Source organism: Protopterus annectens, chromosome 1.part0, assembly GCF_019279795.1.
Source record: "Protopterus annectens isolate FY-2018-M chromosome 1.part0, PAN1.0, whole genome shotgun sequence".
Lineage (NCBI taxonomy): Eukaryota > Metazoa > Chordata > Ceratodontiformes > Protopteridae > Protopterus > Protopterus annectens.
Genome location: NC_056725.1, coordinates 679989569 through 680012520, shown reverse-complemented (window position 1 = coordinate 680012520; position 22952 = coordinate 679989569). Strand labels below are relative to the sequence as shown.

At 36.5% G+C, this 22952-nt stretch overlaps 1 protein-coding gene across 3 annotated transcripts in view; it reads left to right on the top strand.

Moving 5' to 3' along the window:
• The window catches only part of LOC122794036 (cyclin-dependent kinase-like 1), a 1692555-nt gene extending 1670250 nt beyond the window's left edge, over positions 1-22305 (top strand). For 2 of the 3 annotated variants that reach the window (XM_044062168.1, XM_044062151.1), the window contains one exon: positions 21436-22305. In XM_044062168.1, coding sequence (XP_043918103.1) covers positions 21436-21537 — 102 coding nt within the window. In that variant the 3' untranslated portion in view covers positions 21538-22305. The remainder of the gene's footprint in view (positions 1-21435) is intronic. The other variant, XM_044062160.1, reaches the window with a different exon arrangement.
• Positions 22306-22952: the final 647 nt, after the last annotated feature.

Here is a 22952-nt window from a genome sequence, read left to right as displayed (position 1 = left end):
CCATTGATGTGAGGGACCTCTTTTCTGTAATACACCATGGTGTAGGTATTGAATGGTTCTACGATTATTTATGTAAGCAGAATTCATTGAATCATGATACCATTCTTACCATCAGATCCTGTATGGAGATGGTTCTGGACAATAACTTAATTTCCTTCGAGGGACAAATATTCAAACAAGTGCAAGGGGTTGCTATAGGTGCCTGTTGAGCACCATCGTTTGCCAACATAGTACTTGCCCAGTGGGAGGACCTGTATATTGTCAACTCCGAGTTCAAGGACATGTGGGTACTGTATGAGCGATACCTTGACAATTTGGTCTTATTGTGGCATGGTAGTGAAGACAAGTTAGATAGATTTTTTTACTTATATTAACAACACCACCACTTTTCTGAAGTTCACCATGACCAAGGACCATGATATTTTGAACTACTTTGACATGACCATCAGGAAGGATTATTCCAAGGAGAGATTCACCTCACATCTTTATAGGAAACCCACGTACTCCAACTCCCTTTTGCACTTTGTGAGTTGGCACCCCTTGCACCAGAAGAAATCCCTTGTGAAGGGACAATGTGTTACATTGGCCAGAATGGTATCTGAGGATATTGATTTTCTTAGAGAGTGCGTCCTCCTACTGGGTATGTTACAGAAAAGAGGTTGCCCCCCTTAATTTGTTAAGGACATAATAGGTGAGGTCCACCAAAAAAGAAGTAATGGGGTTTATAGAACATTATTGGACAACCCTCTGAGTCTAATCAGGCCCCTATCAACTGAGATAATGAACAACTATAGCAGGGCATTAGTGTTACCTTTCACTACTGATGTTTTTGACATCAAAAGCATCATTTGTGATTGTTGGAACATATTTCGTATTGATGAGAATATCATTAATAAACTAGGTGAAAACCCCCTGGTGGTGTACAAAAAGTGTACATCTTTCAAAGGTTTAGTTGAAAGAAAAAAGGTGGAATCTGGACTAGGTGGTACTTTCAAATATGGAAGATGCACCCAATGTTCTTTTGTGATGATGCCGAATTTATTAAACTTAGGAATTTTGGTAAAATCACTACACATAAAAAGTACTATTGTTACACCAAGGGGGTTGTATATGTTGCATCCTGTACAGGTTGTGACTGTTACTATGTGGGTAAGACTGTCCGAGCTTTAAGACAATGGATCTATCAACACAGTTATGATATTAACAAACATAGGGAGACCAAAGCCTTATTTAAGCATATTAAATTATATCCCACACACTGTTTCAAGTTTTTTGTATTAGAGCAGGTCGACCTGGGTGCAAGGGATGGACCTGTCAATGATTTTCTTGAATTTTCAGAGCTCAAGTGGCAAATAAGGTTAAATGCATGTGTGCCACCTGGGCTCAATGACAAAATTTCTATTAGTTCTATGTCAAAACTAAAAGCTGTTTTTTTTTATGTAATGTTTTTAACATAAGCTCCATTTTTGGGGGATCAATGGATCAATTATTCAGTTGTATTATTTTAGTGGGGTGGTACTTTTTTAGCATGGAATGATATCTTTTTTCTAACAGGAAATGACATATTTTTTTGCAGAAATGACATTTTTAGCAGGAAATGACATTTTTATGATTTGACTAATTGTTGAGTAGGGCAGGCTATTTAAATCAGCATTATGTGTGTCATGTAGTTCTGAAGAAGTCAATTTTATGTACTTTTGACGAAAGCGTAAACTCTTATCATGGTGGAATAAAACTGTTGGATTTTTATTTTCGGTGCAGTGCTCTTGGTTATTTACTCCATTCAGCTTTTTCTGGTTTTTAACTAGATAAATGTTATAAGGAGCAGGGATTTTTTTTTTGAGATTGTTGTGCACACAGAGGTTTTTAAAAGCATTATTTATATCCAATGTACTTGTTCGTTTAAATGATAGTATTTTAGATGAGCTTGAAATAAGTTACTTGAGAGGGCCTATGATGTCATGAATTACTTGTGTTATTTAAACTGTAAAGTAATGTGGTTTAATGTCTGAAGAAGTTCCTTCATTGTGAGCGGACGAAAGCTTGCTTGTCTTTCGGCTTTTCCCGGTTAGGGGTCGCCACAGCGGAACTCCGGTCCGCTAATGATTGGCAGTAGAGTTTTACGTGCTGGCTTGCCGGGCCTAACGCACAGCCTTCAACGAAGGAACACCCATTCACGCATGTCGCCACACAGAAGACACTCTAACTGAGAATCGAACGGGCAACGTCTAACTGTGAGGCGACAACACTACCGCAACACTGAGCGGACGAAAGCGCTAATAATAAATTTTGGAGTTTTGATTTGCAGTAAGAAGGTGGCGTTTATCTCTGGTATTTTATCTACTTCTATACTTCTCGAAGCTTTGAAAATCATGCCATTTTTGAGTAACAGTACAAAAATGATGTTATGAAAAGTGAAGGACAGTGGTGTAAGTAGTGAAACGTAGTGGAAGTTATTTGACCTGATCAGTATTGCAGTACATATATCTTTGTTCCTTCCCATTGTTAGTCCCTTTCTCTGGCCAGGGTGGAGTATTGTTTCCCATTTATTTATTTCCTGCTTTATTTTCTTTTCTAGATCTTGATTTAGAGATATAGGCTTAAGCCTCCCATCTTAGGACTTTCAAGATGGCTGCACATTGAGTAACAGCTTAATTCTAGTGCTACCAGTGTGAAAACAGAAACTTAACAGAGAAAGCAGTGGACCTATATTTTTGGGTAAATTTCAGTAACTGGCTAGTAAGTGCATTGTGTGGATGCCAGGAAAAAAGAAATACAGAGGACCTGAAGAAAAATCAGCTAGAAAATACAATAAAAAAAAAAAACACTGACTGGGAAAGGTACTGCAGCTGTACAGCAAAAAGCAGTGCAAACACCAGACATGACTTCCAGTAACCTAGAGGAAAGTATAAGGCAACTACATACAGAACTGACTTAAATGAAACAATGATAGAGTATATCAATTCAAATAATAAAAGGCAGAAAAAATGGAAGAAGCTTTAAACAAATATTCAAATAAGGTGATAAAACTGCAAAACTTAGAGGTCAAAATGAAGAAAAGGCCAGCTGAATATGAGACTGCACAAGAAGAGATGTTTAAAAAAATAATAGAATTAGAGGAGCTGAGATTTTCTGTTGTACCCGAGAAGCAGGAAGGAACAGACTACATTAATTTTATGAAACTACAAATAAGAAACTGGACTCATATTCCACAACAAGGATTGTTAATAGAAAGGACACATCGAATGTATGCACCAAACCTGGCTATGAGAAAACCAACTAGACCTTTAATAATAAATGTGCTGAAGGAGTTTATTCTGACACAACTGTGGCAGAAGAACAAAGTACTAAAAGTGGGAGCCAGCAGTGTTTGGGGAGAATGACTACTCATTGTACACCAGGCGGAAGAGGAGTAAACTTATCCCATTATTCAGGGAATGTCGAGAAGCAGACACAAGATTAAAACTGCTGTACTCAGCTATCTTCAACATATTTTTCCCTTGAGGAACAAAATCATTTTTTTGATTAAGTCCATGCTAAGGAAGAAATACAAACGTTTGTCCAACAAAAAGTGAGCTGTGAAACAGAAGATTCTAATTCTTGTTCTTCTAGTAATAAAGACCACAGAGACTGTGCCATTGAAACAGTGAAACCTTTTCCAGTGTTTCAGCAGAGAATGCTTGAGAGAGGGGGAAAAAGCAGAAGAGTTGACCAAAAGAATGAAGAGTACATTGGAAATGAAGCAGAGACAGAGTTTGGGAGATGAAGATGAACAGGAATAGAACAAGAAAATCTAGAAATATTGGACTTTCTTGGATTTTCTCATACTTATAGGGCCTCTAAAGCATATGCCCTACTTCATGTCATTAATGTTTGGATAATAGAATCACTAACTTGGAAAATGACAAATGTGAGATTACAAAACAATAATTATATTTATGAAACATAAACAAGAAAATCTGGAAATATTGCACTTTTTTGGATTTTGTTAAACTTGTAGGGGACTCTAAACCATATGCTGTACTTCATGTCATTAATGTTATGAAAAATACTCAGGAGAGGAGAAGAGGAGGAAGAAAGTTACCTGTAAGTAAAACAAATGTTTTTCTTAAATAGTGTATGATTTACTTTGCATGTTATAAAGTAATTTGTTCAGTTAATTTTAGGTGTAATGTTAATAGGTGCTCCTGTTTTTTTTTTCTTTTTTTTTCTTTCTCCCTTTTTCTGTCTTTCTCCTTGTTTGGTTTTAATAAATGTAGGCACTGCAATATAAAAAAAATCTGGTTAAAAGAGCATGACAAAAGAAAAAATACTGTGCTTTTTCTCATTCTTGCTAGGGGAATGACTAGGTTAAGGACAGTAGCTTAATCTAGTAACAAGTTTTAAGAGAAAGCAAGTAAATTATGTATTTATTTTATATTCGATTACTGGGAAAAGTCCAACTGGACACATGCCCTTTTTCAGCGGAAGCCCAGGGAGAAAAGCTCTGCATAATACATATAATTTAACAACATTTGTTGTGAATTGACAACATAATGTGATGCAAATATAAAATAACAGGGTTTATACAAATATAAGTGGTGTTAGTGTCAGTGAAGTAAGAGTATTAGTGTTTTCTAAGAGATACAGTCTAAATAAAAAAGAATATTGAATATTATAAATCATTTTTTAGTAAACAGTTTGGTTGTCATGTCTCTAGCAATCTGATAAAGGGAAATGGCTTAGAAAAAATGTTTTCTGAAACCATTCAAGTGTTTTCCCAGCTGAGAAAGCTATATAGCTAAGATAAAGACAGGCAGCACTTAATAGAACCACAGGCTATGCCATGCGTTTTGGCATGGATAACCTTTCTTTTAGGTTATCTCAAGTCTATGTGTGTGGCTGTCAGTATAGAACATTTGTTCCTAATAGGAGGGTAACATTACAATATTTGAAGATGTACATAGTTTGGTTTGTTATTATTAAGTTCATATGTTTTAGGGGGGGCATTGGAAGTATGTTTGTATTTTTGTTTGAGGGTTTTCAGTAAAACAAAAAGTTCTGTAAGATGTGACATGGGCTCAAATGGAGATGACAAGAAACAACTATATAAAAGATTAACCTGCCAAGTAGTACGTGCATGTAACACATAAGCTGGAACTAGACATTTAACATGTTGCTTTACATAAAAGGCTGGAATAATCTTTTTTTCAAGCATATGATGTTTTCTGTAATGTCTTTCAATGTTAATGGTCTCACAGATAAGTACAAAAAAAAGAGTAGTGAACTGTATTTAAAAATATAGAGTGCAAATAGCTATGCTACCGGAGACACACTTGGAAATAACTGAATGCGTGAATTTGATAAAGAAAGATTTACAGGATGGTTATTCAGCGGAATATCTACAGCAAAGGAAGAGAGGAGTACTTAAATTAATTGCAAGAGGAGCTCCAGTAGTGATAGAGTTGGATACAAAAGACAATAGTGGTAGATTTTATAGTACTAAGGAGCTACTGGCAAGGGAGAAAGATTGCACTGGCATGTATTTATATTCCATTGGCATGTATTTATATTCCATCAAAAATTGCTATAATGGAGCTTAAGAAAATTCTGGGAGAAATAAACAACTTTCATCAAGGAATATTACTTATAGGTAGCGGCTGGAATTTGATTTGCAACAGTGAAGATGTGTCTGGGGGGCCTAGAAGGGCAATATAATAAATGAGGGCAGATTTCTAAAGAAATTTCTGAAAATATTTGGTATGGAAGATGTGAATTTAGAGTGAATTTATGTGTTACTCCCCAAGATACAAAAATTGGGCTAGGCTAAACAGAATTTACATTTCACCTGAACATGTGCATTTACTTGAAGGTCTTTATGCACACCCATTAATTATTTCAGATCATGCGCCAATAATAACTAAAATAAAAACGCAGGTTAATGAAATAAAAATGAGATACTGGCACTTTTCCCCCTATCTGTTGAAAGGAGGGGAATTTAAGAAATGGGTAGTAGAAATTATTCAGGAGCTATTAGGAAAGAAAGAAATTTCTTCTGAAAATACAGCCAGGGAGTGGGATGTGGAGTTTAAAAATAGGTTTGAAATAAAACAAAGGACAATAGGGTTAAGAAGTATTGAGAATTGTTTAGAAGGGCTAACAAATGTTAAAGTAGTGGAAAATAGGGGGAATCTTACAGAACAAGAAGAATGTTAAACATTTGAAAATAAGGGATTACCTCGATATGCATGAGTTTAGAAGGACTGCTGTTAAGCAACTGTTTTTTGATATTAACTCTAGAGCACAAAAACTTTTAGCACAAAGACTCAGGCAACATAATGTAGAAAGGGCTATCACCAAGCTTACGGAGCCTATAACAAGCAAGATAACAAGGGAGCCTGTATAAATATTAGAAATATTTTGGAAATTCTGTAAAACAGAGAAATGTGGAAATCAAGAAAAGTGTTTATGGAAGAATTAAATATGCCAAGGTTAGAGGTAGAGGAGACTCAATTACTTACAGGATAAGAGGCTATGAGATAAAAATGGTGATGTATAACCAATCTGCAGGAAGGTCCTCAGGAATAGATGGTATTCCTGTGGAAGTTGGGAAGCTAGGAGGGTAAAAAAAACTGATTAAGATCTGGAAGTTTTTGTTGAACATTATGTTAAGAGGAGAAGAAATATGAACATCCTGTAAGAAAGTGGTGGTAGCTGTGATAACAAAAGAGGGTAAAGAGCCATCAGATCCAGCTTCATACAGGCTCATTTCAATACTAAACCACGGTTATAAAGTGTTTATGTCTACAGTGGCTGAAAGAATGGAAAAAGTGATGCCAAAATTGTAAATATGGATCAGGGTGGTTTTGTGGAGGGAAGGCAAACATTTGACAACATTAATAGAACACTGATGATCCAGAGGGAAGCAGAATGTAAGAAAATACCACAATTGCTGGTGGGTCTTGATGCAGACAAAGCATTTGAAAGAGTAAGCTGGGATTTTATGAGCAGAGCAATGGAAGCATTTGCATTCCCTGATAAAATTATAAGGTGAGGATATATGAGGGATCGGAGGTGAAAATTAAAGTGGGTGGGGTCCTCTCTGATAATTTCTGCTTCAGCAGTGGAACCAGGCAGGGGTGTCCTCTCCCCCTTTGTTTTTTGCATTATATTTAGAACCAGTGGAGCTTCTGGTGTCATTCTAAGGGGATCCAGTATCTGTCTATCTGGGATGACATGATCGACAGTCCACGATGCTTTGCCAGAGATGGCCTGCACCTGTCGCCCGTCTGATTCCGGATACTGGCTAAGGCTCTTGCCAACCCTATAGTGCCTTTTTTAGACAAGGTTCAAATGACAAATTCACCACCGTAACAGGTACAAGCAATCAAAATCTGAGGGTAATGCTACTCAATGCTAGAAGTCTGAACCTTAAAATGCATTCACTCGAGGCACTCCTTAAAATGGAGAACATCAACATGAGTGCAGTAACAGAGACCTGGTTTAAGGCTCCAGAGAGCACCCCTGCATTACCAGGCTATAATTCAAACCACACCTTTCAGCCACCTAACCTGGACTGAAACACTAAAGGCAGAGGCATGTCCATATTCATTAAGGATATCCACACCTCCAGGCTAGTTGCTCAGCATAATGCATCCGAGATTATCCAAGTGCAACTAACTCTGGGCAAGACTGCAATCCAAATTGTAACTTGCTACAGATTCCCCACCATGCCCCAGGATTCCCACTCATTTCTTGATGCACCATCTGGTAGTTGTCATGGTGCTTCTTCTGGTGGTGCTGCTGATGTTGTTCATTTTTTCATATTGTACTTTAGGGAACACACAGTAAATATTTCACACACCTTCTCTGGGGTGTTCATCCAAACAGCATAATCATGTCTCCAGATAGACAGAGACAAAGTGATGATACACTGCTTATTTTTATAGCTTCTGCACCTGTATTTTAAGTATGTTTGCTAGTGTTAATGGTCAGGGTAGCAGGCAGTGTTCTTTCTTATAAGCCTTGCATTTCTCATTGTCCTGTTCTGAAATTCATGGCTTAATGCATATCATGTGTAGCTGTCATGTGCAGTGCATGTGTGCTTGTCTTTCTTATTTGACCTGTGTTACTACACATGCCATGATTATTTACATAGTAAATATTATAGGTGAGATCAGGAAGAAAGAGGTAACTCTCTTCTCTACCAGGAGCTGATATCAGAGTAACGGCAAAGAGAAAGGCATAGGGGAGTCGTGAAAGACCTGCTCTGGAAGAATTAATAATTGAGTATAGACTATGCAAGAAACATGGGTAGGAACATATGTGCAATCTGCAGCAACATAACAGCTGGGATTTTATATATGACATGGAATCTACACACAAATGTGCACATTGTCTGTCATTCAGCATGCTGTAGTCTTGGGTATTTAGTGTCAGTACATTCAGGACCTGCTACAGGACCGTACTAACTACAGAGTGCAGTATTCATCTTGTGAGAAATCCAAGCCCTCTGGATGTTCCTTTGCTCAGTAGAATAACGTTAGTCATCACCTTGGTTTACCAAGGTACTGGTTGACAGTGGCATTGTTATGCCACAGGAAGGGGAATACAGATGTCACACATTCTGTTTAGTGTTGTAGCACCCATACAGTAGTGGAGCATTAATCCTATGGTAGTTACCTTCCTTTATAGTAACTGGGACTAATTTGTGAAACAGCCTGCTGCATTTTCTGTCAGGTATGTACACCTGCTTGCCAAACTAATGTTAACCCAGCTGCATTAAGAATGGGATTTTTTAAAACAACTTTATTAAATTGTCACTTCAGACAAAGCCTCACAAACATTAATAGAAAAGAAAACAAATCATATTGGCATTTTCTATTTACATACATAATACATTGTACATGTTTTATTTATAACAACTGTCATTTGATGTAATGTTAGACTGAGTAACAGTTTTCTTTCTTTATAATAACTATCATTCAGTCCAGCATTACATATAATGCTCAATTCCTGCCTTCTCTTAAACCTCACTACTCTTCCTGAACGTTATTCTGCATGTATTGTTCCCACAAATTGCATTTATTTCCATGTACGTTGCCCCTTCCCTTTTCTAAATATCCCTTGTCCAGTTCTATTATCTCCTTTACAATATTCCATTTACTACTAATTGCTTTTTTGTCAGTCAACAGAATTAAACTTAATAAGGCCGTAGTGTGTCTAAACAGTTCAGGTCCTGGGTCCCAGCTCAAAAGAAGTATTTCCTCATTTGCTCACACAGTATTTCTGACAGAGTACTCTACAGGAAATTTTTAAAATCTCCCAACTCATTACACTCCCAAAAACATGTTACCAGTTATGTCTTTCTTCCTCAGCTCACCTTCAACATTTACCGTCTACCGTTTGAATTCTGCTTGAGGTATAAAAATACTTATGAAGACACTTCCAATTGAAAGTACTAAATCTGCTGGACTTGCATACTTGTGAGCCATAAATATGTTCTCCCATTGTTCTCTTAAATTACTTTTCCAGTTTCTCTTCCCAGTCTTTAAGAGCTTCTGTTCTAGACTCAACTATAAATTCTTCCAGAGGAGAGTTTTCTCCAGTGCATGCCAGCTTAATCTTCCCTCTTTTCTGTACCCCTGCTTGTAGTTATCCCTTTTGGCAAAATCTCCTTTCTCCATTCTTTGGCTTAGTTCTTAGAATACTTTCTGCAACTTTACGAATATAATATGGTTGTTACTATTCATCTTAAGGATCTGCATCCAAAATCCCACACTCTGTCTCATTTCTTGAACTCCCCCTTTCCTATCTGAATTATAACCTTCAGCGTCTGTTATATATATGTGAGCCTTAACTGTGTATTTCTACGCCCTATCCTTCCTCTTCACACAATTCTACTACAAAGCACTCAACTCACTCTTATGTTCACACTGAGAGTCCTGGTGAGGAATTTAACAACTTTCCTCCTTTGGGAAGGTCTGAAAGAATTGGCAGTAATAACAATAACAGAGGTATTTTTTTTACCCCGTTCCCCAGCGTCATCCAGATGAGGGAGCAAGGGTTGAGGAAGGGGAAGGACAAAGAACAACAGGAAGTAGAAGTTTTTTTTCTTCCCATTAGAGAACTAGATGGAGAGATTACAGTTATACATGATGGCATAGTGATGTCATTTCAGGGGTTCAGTATTTTTAATTGCACTGATACTGGTATCACAAACACACATTTCAAGCTTTTTAATAAAGGGTTTACGTTTGTATGTTTTCCATGTATGAATTTGCCTGATGTTTTAATGTTGTTGTTTTTCTTTCGGCTTTTCCCGGTTAGGGGTCACCGCAGAGGAACTCCGGTCCGCTAATGATTGGCAGTCAATTTTTATGGTGCCGAGGTGCCAGCCCGACACCCAACCTCCAATGAAGGCACGCCCATTCACGCATGTCTTTCGAACATTACTCGACCGCGGGGAGGACATGCAGACTCCACACAGAAGGCGCTCCAGCCGAGAATCGAATGGGAGAACCTCTTGCTGTGAGGCGACACTACCGTTGCACCACCGCGGGTTCTCACTATGAAGTTGAATTTTCAGTTGACTACTCAGACTCACTTGGCTTCTGGAAATGATTTTTCATATTCCACAATTTTTTTTAAGAAAGAGTATATACAACCCTGTGGCTATCCATATCCGACACAAAATAGTATAAATATAGTGTTGTATAGCATGAACTACATAAAAAATGTAAAAACACTATATATAGGAAACTTAAAGGAAGAAGCTCACTCGCACCTGCTATAATACAACCTGTTTAATTTTCAAATAATAAACTCGATGTTAAAATAGTACGGATCTAGCGCTTTCATCCACTACAATGTGAACTTCATCAGAATCAATTAAAGAATCATTAAACAATCAATTTATATGTTTTTTGGCGCCAAACTTCCAATCTAATTTAAAGAAACATACCATATTTAGTAGACAACGTAAATACTAAATATGACTGTATGTGTTGTAACAACACTAATCAATGTTTATAACATCCTTACATTATTAAAAAATGTTATAAAGGGCATTATTATAACCATTCTATAAACATTTCATGACTGCTGGTTTTGTTATATAACAACTATATTTACAAATAAAAGTTTGTAAATCACATCCAATACATATCTTGGTTCTTAAATAATCAGTTGACTGCTAAAATTCAATATATTATTACTATAACTAAAATTCTCATATAAAACTAATAAATAAGTATGTTAAAAATTCATATGACATTAGGTCCTTCCTATCTAACATCTAACCCATCTAGTGGGTCTAAAATCATAATATAGAATGTTAAGTTGTCTATCTCGCCTTCATTCTTGCTGGATGGGTTCGGAGCCGACCTCGGCTCCGACTCGGCCACTCTAAAAGCTCGAGAGTTGGTTCCACCGGCTCGAGGCTCCCCTTATATCCCACAATGCTAGGCGAGAGTTACCTCAGATCTCGTTTGCCGCTACAGCATCGAGGTGTTGGTTTTTCTACCGGCTTGTTGGTAAGTGTAATTTTGGTAAAATTAGATCACTTAAACCCTATATTTTTGAGTTTATATATATTTCCCTTAGTGTAGTGGGTTTTTCTACTCCGGTTTTCCGGAAAATCCCAATTTTTTTCCAAAGAATTTTTAAAGTTCTCTCTCGGGCCTTATGGCCTTTCTCCATCCCCTAGTTGTGTGTGTGTGTTACTCTTGGTAAACTTTAGTTAATTGTTTATTTTTGAGTTTTAAAACTAAATTAGTGTAATCAGTGTGTTTGTTGAGTGTGTGTGATTACACTTTTGTTTAGGATGTCTAAAGACACAAAGGTCTCAGGCTTCAAGAAGTGTGATGCGTGCTGTCAGAAAATGTCTCTGACAGACGGTCACACTTCTTGTGTCTATTGCCTGGGGCCTTTGCACCTGCAGGACTCCTGTGCTGTATGCCACGGCTTCAGCCCCAGGGTCCTGCAGGAAAGAAAAAATAAGTTGATCCTGAGGGGTCTTCTTAAGCCGGAGGATTCCCTTTCTGTCTCTGGGAAGCCCTCTAAGGCTTCTAGGTCCTCGGCTCCAGCAACTGAGCCGAGACCTAAGGCTTCTAAACCTCCGCCTTCATCGGCTCCGGCTGGAGCAGATGAGTCTCAGTCCACAGTTTCTGTGGTTCCCTCGGCTCCGGCTGGAGCCGAGGTAATAGAGGTTCCCGTGTCATCTAACCCATCTAGTGGGTCTAAAATCATAATATAGATTACTCTGTACCCATCTATTGTCCTATGGAATATATGTATATGTGTATATACTAGTGAAAAAGTCTTTGGTTAACCACATCATAATAGATATCTCAATCTAACTCTAGTTACATATACAATATATGAATTCAATACTAATACATTAAAGGTAAATACATGTACATTAAATGTAATATTAAAAGTATTTATATTATTAAAATATCTAAAAAATGTCTAAAAATGTGCTCCCAAACCCCTGCATAATAAACTGTCGTAATAAAAAATAATAACAATCAACTACATCTGTACATCCATTTTATGTTTTAAAACATTTTTTTTACCTTTTAATTTATTTTAGTCTCTGTAATATAGGTTTAATTGTGATGTAATCATTTAAACCCGGTGTAGTTGATGCATCCGTTAAGATTTGCCATCTCACTTCTTTCTCTGACAAGAGAGCTTTATTGTTGCCTCCTCTGTTAGTTATTTTCACTTGTTCCAAGATGGCAAATCCAAATCTATGACTGTTCCCACATGTGGCTACGTGTCTGTAAAGTGCATTAGTGCTATCATTTTTTCTAACTGCATATAGATGGTCATAAATTCTTTTTTTAAACATTCTTTCAGTTTTCCGTATGTAGAAACTTGGACAAGTTGCGCACTTTGCCATGTATATAATATTTTTGGTATTACAATTACCATTATTAAAAGTTATTCTCATCCTATTGATATTCTCTTATATAATACCTTCACTTTCTAATATGGCATGACATTGACCACAGCTGCCACATTTTCTAGTCCCCTTTTGCTGCAAGTGCATTTTTCCTACTTCAGTTCTCCTCTCAAATACTAATTTCATGTTAATCCCCATATTATATACAAATAAAGGAGTCTCACCTACAATTTCTTTTAATTCTTTATTTATCTATATTATGATTTAGACCCACTAGATGGGTTAGATGTTAGATAGGAAGGACCTAATGTCATATGAATTTTTAACATACTTATTTATTAGTTTTATATGAGAATTTTAGTTATAGTAATAATATATTGAATTTTAGCGGTCAATTGATTATTTAAGAACCAAGATATGTACTGGATGTGATTTACAAACTTTTATTTGTAAATATAGTTGTTATATAACAAAACCAGCAGTCATGAAATGTTTGTAGAATGGTTATAATAATGCCCTTTATAACATTTTTTAATAATGTAAGGGTGTTATAAACATTGATTAGTGTTGTTACAACACATACAGTCATATTTAGTATTTACGTTGTCTACTAAATATGGTATGTTTCTTTAAATTAGATTGCAAGTTTGGCGCCAAAAAACATATAAATTGATTGTTTAATTGATTCTGATGAAGTCCACATTGTAGTGGATGAAAGCGCTAGATCCGTACTATTTTAACATCGAGTTTATTATTTGAAAATTAAACAGGTTGTATTATAGCAGGTGTGAGTGAGCTTCTTCCTTTAAGCTTCCTATATATAGTGATTTTACATTTTTTATATACAACCCCCCAACCACCCACACCCACTCAACCCTATTTTAGCTGTCTTTAAAAAATCTTGTGAAAAGATTTTTATAAGTTACAACAGCATGTTTATCAACATCACAACATCAGAATTTTTTTTCAAAAGACAATTAGTCTTTACTGAACCAACTTAGAGGTGATACAGAAGCCCAATAAGGGTGGAGGGATTGTTATTGTGGACAAAATTGATTACATTAGTCAGATTTGTAATCTTGTCAATGATACCAACAATTATGAAATTATTTCTAGAAATGAGATATTTGATGCTTACAAAAAATAGACTTATTCCTTGAAGATTCCTCGTCCCAAGGTGTTATTTTGATGGACACATACAACTTTCTAAAAAACGTGAATCCATTAATACCAGTCATTTTTGGTATCCCCAACATCCACAAAGACATCTTGTCACCAGCCTATCAGTTAATAGTAGCCACCCAAAATTCAAAAACTTATCCTTTGTTTGTCTTTGTGGACCATATTTTGATGGGGTCTGTTAGTTCAGTAGAACATATTTTGAAGGATTCATGAGAATTTTTGATAAAGATTAAACAACATTTTTCAACTGAAAACTGGCTTTTCGGGGGGGGGGGGTTGTTTGTTTTTTTGTTTTTTTTTTTTTAAACTGTGGCTTTTCAACTGTCGATGTTGTTGACCTATTTACTTGTATAACCCATCGGGTAGGACTAGTATTATTCCACTCAGCTATTTTTGAGTGTATTGTGCTGGAGGATCGGTTGATTAATTTTATTGTGGACATTATGTATTTGATTTTGTCCAACAGTTTTGTATATTTTGATGGCAAGTATTTTTGCCAGATTAAAGGGGTTACTATGGAAGCCAGATGTGCTCCCATTTATGTGAATCTGTTCAAGTACAGTTGGGAAAAGAAATATATTTTAAAATCAGACTATCATCGACATAGGCATACGTATTTACGCTGTTTAGATTATATTTTATTTTGTAGAAGGGTGTGAACAATGTGGAAGATGAGTTTGCATCTTTTATTAATAATACTGTGTAATTTCTAAAATTCAGACACAAACACTTTGTAGATAACATTGATTATTTAGATGTGACAATCTGTAAGGACAACACTAAAAAATATTTTGGTTCAACCTTTTATAGGAAACCTACTTTTTCTAACAGTTACCTTGATTTCAATAGCTGTCACCCAACATACTTTAAGAAAAATATTTTAAGGGACAGCTAGTTAGGATAGCAAGGATATGTTCAGACTTTGATAATTTTATCCTAGAGGTAGATAAGGTATTACATATGTTTTTATCCTTTAGAATTTTTAACCAGATACATGACAAAGTGTTGGAAGGATGGAGTACTAAATATATACCCATTTTAGGGGAGGAGTGTGATGTTACAATGTTTTAACAACCTTTATCACAAAATCAGAATAAGGATTCTTTTTCTAAATTTTTGGTAGCTACATATAACTCTTCTTCTAGAATGGTTAAACATATTATCAATAATAATTGAAATATTCTTAAAGCTGACAAAGATGTTTACAAGATTCTAGGTGAGGTACCAAAATTTGTGCTCAAGACAGGGAGGAGTTTCAAGAACCTGCTTGAGCACCCAGCGAACAGCTCTATAGGCACACATTCCAAAGGTACAAGGAGTTGCAATGCCAGTAATCAGTGTGCCTGTGTGCTAGAACAAGATTCCATTACTTTGAATGCTTTTTCTTATAAAATTCACTTGGCTTTTGGAAATTTTGCCTGTAAGGGTGTTATTTACATTGCTGTTTGTTTGGGATGCTCTAGATTATGTAGGGGAAACTGAAAGACAGTTTCAGAAAAGAATATATGAACACCTTTATGCCATTTCTAAGGGCAACTCCAACAATGCTTTGTTTAAACATACACAGGTTTGCAATTCCTCAAAGTTTTGTTTTAGTTTATTGGAAGTTGTTCCTCATAATATTCCCAGCTGCTTCTGGGAAACTATGATAGAATATAGAGAACTTGTTTGTCAGTTATGCTTAATGCATCAACCAGACTTGTGTTCCATGAACAAGTCTGTATTGTCCCAGTTTTCAAACTTAGAGTCGCTAAATTATAGGTTAAGGCTTTGTATGTTTTCATTATTGTTTTTACACTTCTTGTATGATGCTTTTTTCTTTATAGCAATGCGTATTATTATCTATTATGTGTTATTTTAAACAAGGAATTTGATGATTTATTAAATTATTTATATACATAATTTTAATTGGATTGCTTTCGGTGACTTTTTACTCACGTGACCTTGCTGATAGGGTATTTAAACTAAGTCTTATGGTTGTTCTACGGTTCTGAAGAAGTTCTGTAATTTTTTTTTTTTTATAGACAGAAGCACTTAGCTGGGCGGCCGCAGTTGTGCAGCGGTTAGCATTGCTACCTCACAGCAAGAGGTTCTCCGGTTCGATTCTCGGCTGGGGTGCCTTCTGTACAGAGTCTGCATGTCCTCCCTGTGGTTGTATGGGTTTCCTCCGGGTGCTCTGGTTTCCTCCCACATCCCAAAGACATGCTGTAGGTGGATTGAACACTCTAAATTAGCCGTAGGTGTGAGTGCGTGCATGTGTGCGCCTTCTGTGGAAGGCTGGGCGCCGGACGGCGCCGGACTGGCAACTCAACACCATAAAACTCCACTGCCAGACATGAGCAGACAGGTGATCCGCTGTGGTGACCCCTAACCGGGAAAAGCCAAAAGAAGAAGACAGAAGCACTTAGCTGTTACACTGTTCTTGTTGTATGTAACTGTTACACAGTTCATGTTGTTCATTACATTGGATGTGATTAAAGAATGATTTATATACCCTTTTGGACTGATTTTTGGTGGACCTACATTTATTTATTGTGTTTTTCATGGGATACTCTTAGGATGGTTTGACACTATGTGAGCTTTCATTGTGTTTTAGTATTTGGATTTTGATGCACATCACACGCTTCGTTCTTGGGTTATTTTCTCTAAAGTATCCCTTCAAATCAGGTAATCCTAAACCACCTAGTTCTATTCGGCGGATTAACTTATCCCACTTGCCCTCCTTCCCTCCGAGATAAGTTCCTTCACCTGTTTATTAATTATTATCCACAACTTCTTCTCTGGTTTATAAAAAAAATTATGTATGTAAAATTGAAGGGACTAAAAACATTTTCACTGCTTGTATCTTGCTATCCATATCCATAAACAAGAGCTTTCAGTTACAAAGTTTTTGTATTATTTCGTGTTTAGTCTCTTCCCACATATCCTTAGCTGCCATAACAGAAGCCATTTTAATCCATCGTCCTAAATACTTCATCTTATTATATCCCCATAAGTATGGGTTTCACTGAACCAATTAATTTGTGGTTACATAATTTACGGCTATAGCCTTTGTTTTATCCTTATTAATTTTATATCCCAAAAAGATTTGAAACCTTCTCAAAATGTTTCACAACACACAGATGTCCTTTTCTAGATCGATCAAGTACAAAATAACGTCTGCAAATAATGCCAACTTTTCTTGATTACCATACCAATTATATCCTTGAATTTGAGTCCTTTATTTTCTTTGCCAGTGGCTCTAAATGTAAAGAAGATAACAAAGGGGAAGAGGGCACCCCTACCTTGTTCATCTGTTCAACCACATGCTATTGGAGAGGAGCCCTTCCACTTTAATTCTTGCCTCCAATCCTTCATTTATCCTCCTAATTAACTTTTGTTATTGTATCTGGGAATGAACTGCTTCCATTGCTTTACTCATAAAATCCCAGCTTACCCTCCTGAATACTTTCTCTGCATGAAAACCTACTAATAACAGTGGTATTTTCTTGCACTCTGTTTCCCTCGGGATCATACTTGCTCTATTAATGTTGTCAAATGTCTGCCTCTCCTCTACAAAACTACATTGATCCATATCTGTCATTTTTGGCAACAACTTTGCCATTCATTTAGCTAATATAGCTGTAAACACTATATATTCATAGTTTAAAATTGAAATAGGTCTATATGAAGTTGGGTCTGATGGGTCTTTACCCTCATTGGGTAATATAGCCACCACAGCTTCCTTCCATGATCCTGGTGTTTCCCATCTTATCTCCTCTTATCTTATCTTAAATATTAGTTGAGCCTCATCTTTAGCTAACCTTGGCATAATTAAGTCTTCCATATATATTTCCATGTATGCTTTTTCTTGTTTTCCACATTTCTCTGATAGATACAAATTTTCATAAAATTTCTGAAATATCTTTTAATACTACTGTAGGATTTCTGGTTATTTTTCTTGTTATAGCCTCCTTAAGTTTGGTGGCAACCATTTCTACTTTCTGGTGTCTAAGCTGTTGTACTAAAACTTTCTGTGCTTTGGAGTTATCAATATGTTCTGATCAACAGCAGTCTTTCTAAACTTATGCATATTATCCAAATGCTCCCTTATTTTTTCTTTAGCACTCTGCAGAGGTTCTCTGGTTCGATTCTCGGCTGGGGTGCCTTCTGTGCGGAGTCTGCATGTCCTCCTTGTGGTCACGTGGGTTTCCTCCGGGTGCTCCGGTTTCCTCCCACATCCCAAAGACATGCAGTAGGTGGATTGGAAACTCTAAATTGGCCCTAGGTGTGAGTGTGTGCGTGTGTGTGCCTTCTGTGGAAGGTTGGGCGCCGGGCTAGCAACTCGACACTGTAAAACTCCACTGCCAGTCATGAGCAGACAGATGATCTGCTGTGGCGACCCCTAACTGGGAAAAGCCGAAAGAAGAAGACAACTCTGCAGTTGCTCCTCATCTTGTTCTGTGAGATTGCCCTTATTCGGAAATACTTTACGTTTGTGTTCTCCTCTAAATAATTCTTATTACTTCTGAACCATGTCTTTCTTTTTATTTCTACATTATTTTAAGCATTATTTTCATTTTATCCCATTCATTAGCTTTCTCTTTAGAAGAAATTTCTATCTTCCCTAATAGCTTTCGAATAATTTCCACTACCCAGATGAAATCAAACTAATTTAAAATCCACAACCCATTCCTTAAATTACTCTCTTTTGGTGAGGTTGGTGGGAAAGCACCACTGTGTTCATTACCCTTTTTTATTATTTTTTTATTGGTGCATGATCTGAAGTAGTTATTAGATTGGTGTTTGAAGCTTTCTGTTGAATGCACATGTTCCTGTGAAGTAGAATTTCTATTCAGTTTAGTCCCGTTATTGTACCTTGGGAAATAATTAATATAAATTCTGAGTTCTTACAACTGAAACCATGTGTTCTATACCAAATATTTTCTTATATTTCTACAGAAATCTACCCTCTGTTGTTATATTTTTCCTTGTAGATCTCCGTAGTACAGTCTCACAATTGCATATCAAGTTCCAGTCACAGCCTATAAGTCATATTCCCTACTAAAAGCTGATTACGTCTCCCAAAATTTTCCTAAACTCCATAATAGCATTTTTGGTGGAATATAAATATATGGCATCATAATCGTTCTCCTTTGCCAGTAACCCTTTACTACCACAAATCTACAATAATTGACCCCCCACACACACATACACATACACACACTTCTATCACTATTGAAGCCCCTCTGGCAATCAGTATTGTTACTCCCTTTTACTTTGTCCCTGATATCCTACTTAATATCCATTCTGAAATCCTTTCTTTGTCAAATTAATTTCTTTCTAAATGGGTCTCCTGCTACATTGCTATTTGCACTCTGCATTTCGTGATAAATTCAATACAGTTTTCTTTTTGTCTATGCCTATAAGGCCATTTACATTTACATTACAATGTAATATGGGTAGAGTAGCCATTATGATAAAAAGACATTTTTGAATATGTATTTCAAACTTTTGTCTTACTTGCTCACATTAATGTTTGGCAGGCTGATCTTTTATACAGTTGTATCTTCTCTTTCCCATTTGAATCTGTGTCACATTTTTCAAGGCTTTTTGCTTTAACGAAAACCCTCATATAAAATGCACATTTTTAGAATGAGAATGGGATTATTGTCCACTGTCTCTGGTCGTGCACCTCTCTAAATGAGAAGATGTGTAGCTTTTGTGATTCATATTTCTATTTTTATTTGTTTCGTTACCCACCTGTTAGTTACAGTTGCACATCTATTCACATCTGCTAAAGTGTCTACTTATTAGTATGTATCCTGTGCACTGTGATGCATATTATTTAGTAACATATCATTTTAGGGCTCTTGGTTTACAGTTTCCTTTCAATTGTGATTTATTTTACTTGCATTAGAAAACATTATATTTTTCTTTTGAATTATCTGTTTTGCTAAGAGTAGTAGTACCAAATATATTACTGGTAACTTTACCAACATAGGAGGTTTACTGCAGGGGTTGTGGAAGCAGAATTCTTCAGTAGCTCAACAATAAACTTATGTGGATTATACCATCTTTCGTTTGTCATTATTCCCTTTCAGAAATTTACCCATTTGAAAGTTAGAATTTTAGTAATGTATTTTTTAAGTTAAAATAATCTTTAGTTGCAAATATTAAAGTGCTTTTATTTTTTTTCCTGTGTACTTTTTCTCTTCATGCCTGCCAAACCGTCAGTATCCCCACTGGTCTGAGACCATTTGTTCCACAGAACTTGGGGAAACCCCAGCATGAGGAGGACAGATGACTGGAGGATGTTGACATCCATGCAGCCATAGAGCTATATGTGGTTTCATGTGTATCTGCAAATGCAGACTATGAGTACATTTCTTTTTAGGTTCTTACTGTACTCATGGTGTATAATGTGCGCACTTGCATCACACCAAGGGTCTGCTGTACCCACCCCACCTCCGGTATGCATATGGTCCCATCCAGAAGCATAACTAGAGTGGAGCAAAGGGGGCAGCCAGCCATGGCGCAAGGTGTTCGGGGGCACAAATTAGTACATATCAATTGGTCAGTACTGCAGTACCTGCATTTATTTCTATACAGGCCTCTGCTTGCTAGTTGAGCAGTCTGTTGGAACCATCGTTCCCTCCCCACAGGATGGGTCAGCCAACATCAGCCACTAACTCCCCACTTTTCCCTGCTCATATCTTTCAGCTCCCAAGCCATTATTCAAATTCAGGTCATCTGGGTCATAGTCTAGACTTTACCTTTCTATGCCATGGGGCCAAATAGATTTTGAAGGCTTAAAAATATAAATATTTGACTACTTTATTCTAGTTTACTTATCCTGACGCTGTTTTAACTATACATATACCTATAACCTTATAATTATTTGTTCTTTCATTGCTTAGTTTTAGGCATATTAGTAAATTTAAATTTGAATTAAACACAGGAAAAATGTTGTTTGTCTTTCGGCTTTTAAGGGTCGCCACAGCGGAACTCTGGTCCACTAATGATTGGCAGTAGATTTTCACGAACGCTGAGGTGCCAGCTCGACATCCAACCTTCAACGGAGGCACACCCATTTACGCATGTCTTTCGAACGCCCATTCAACCACGGGGAGGACATGCAGACTCCACAGAGAAGGCACTCCCCACACATCAGCCGAGAATCGAACGGGAGAACCTCTTGCTGTGAGGCAACAATGCTACCGCTGTACCACCGCAGATGTAAACACAGGAAAAATGTTAATGAGCTTTAAGATTTCTCCATGTCTGACAAAGTATATTTAATGAGGTTACTATAAAAATAAGCAAAAAGTCATTATTTCAGTGTTACTTATGGAAAATTGTCTTGTTTATGTTTCCCTGTCAAGATGCAGCACCTTCCTCAGCTCACTAACAGCAACATCTCCCCAGCACCTGAGGTGAAGAAACTTGTCAAACATAAGTTCAGTCATCACCTGCCAAACATCTGAATGTGCAGCAGCTGTTAATCATAGACTGCTCAAGATAGGAGTTACTGCTGAAGTGAAAATCAAGCTCGATTACTGTCTTCTGATGATGTCACCTTCGACATTTTAACACCACACAACCTGACCTGTTTAAATTGACGTTTATAACTATACTGTAGAATCCATAGCTCTAGGTCTGTAATATGACCTATAATTTTCATACTGAAAGTATTTATCTCATGAAATCTTTGTATCTGAATTTGTATGGTAGGTATTTTTTTTCTAGTTTGTAGTAAAGTACTCCTGAGCTACTGTGTAGCTTAGCAGAATAATGCATTGCTCTGGTGACTGACTTCTAGTCCAGGTGTATAGTCATTTTTGTTCAAGAGTGTAACAGGACATATTGGTATAAATCTGAATCCTACCTAAATGTCCAGAAGATGAGTGCAGCAGTCAAAGAGTGGAAAACATATCTATTGATATAATTTGGCAGTAACCAAACACTTTGAATCACAGTTTTATAAATCTGACATAAAACACATTTTTCCAACATTTTACTGAAGTTCAGTAAACTGTTTTTCTTCAATCTAGGATCAAGTACAGCAAAGAAATGTGTTAAAACAGTGGGCGCAGAGAGTGTTTCATCCCTTCCACCCCACATTAGGAAATGGCTTTTTATAAAAGGGTACTACACTAAATGCCTTCAAAAAGGAAACTTGACTACACTAAAATTCAGGCATGCATATTACCAAGTCATGCAAAAATATCCCTCCAAACCAAGTAGAAGGCAGCTGTAGCAAGTAATAGTAGCCAGAGAACTCCAATCAGAATGTAAAAAAACCTTTAATAATGAAGCGTAAGCGCTTTCATAACATCAGGTACTTCCTCAGACGCATAGAAACAGTGCATAAAGATCACATATATATACACCAAGGACATATAGAGAAACCAGTCATGTTCCACATATTTCCCTCCATTTTTTAAAAACCTATAAACCAATTAAGATTTAAAGGAACAGCAACTAAAACAGCAAATGTGCATGTAAAAAACCCCATACATTAAAACACATTGGTAGATTATTCTGTCATACTATGGAAAAAAACTTATATTGATTCATATATATATATATATATATATATATATATATATATATATATATATATATATATATAATACATACAATTCATCTTAATCAAACATAATAATTCATCTTTTAATTCTCCTTCCTTTTAACACAGGTTTCAAGGGGACCGTATCATTCAATCCAGAGCCCCTATGGGCTCCCATGCATAGAATCCATTTTAACTCTTGTGTTTCCATTTTATTAATTATATCCCCTATTCTAGAACTCTTCTGTATTACTTGCAAAACCTGAAACATAAATTGGTGACTCCCTTCTTGAGTTAATACATGTTTAGCTATGGCACTGTACTCTCGTT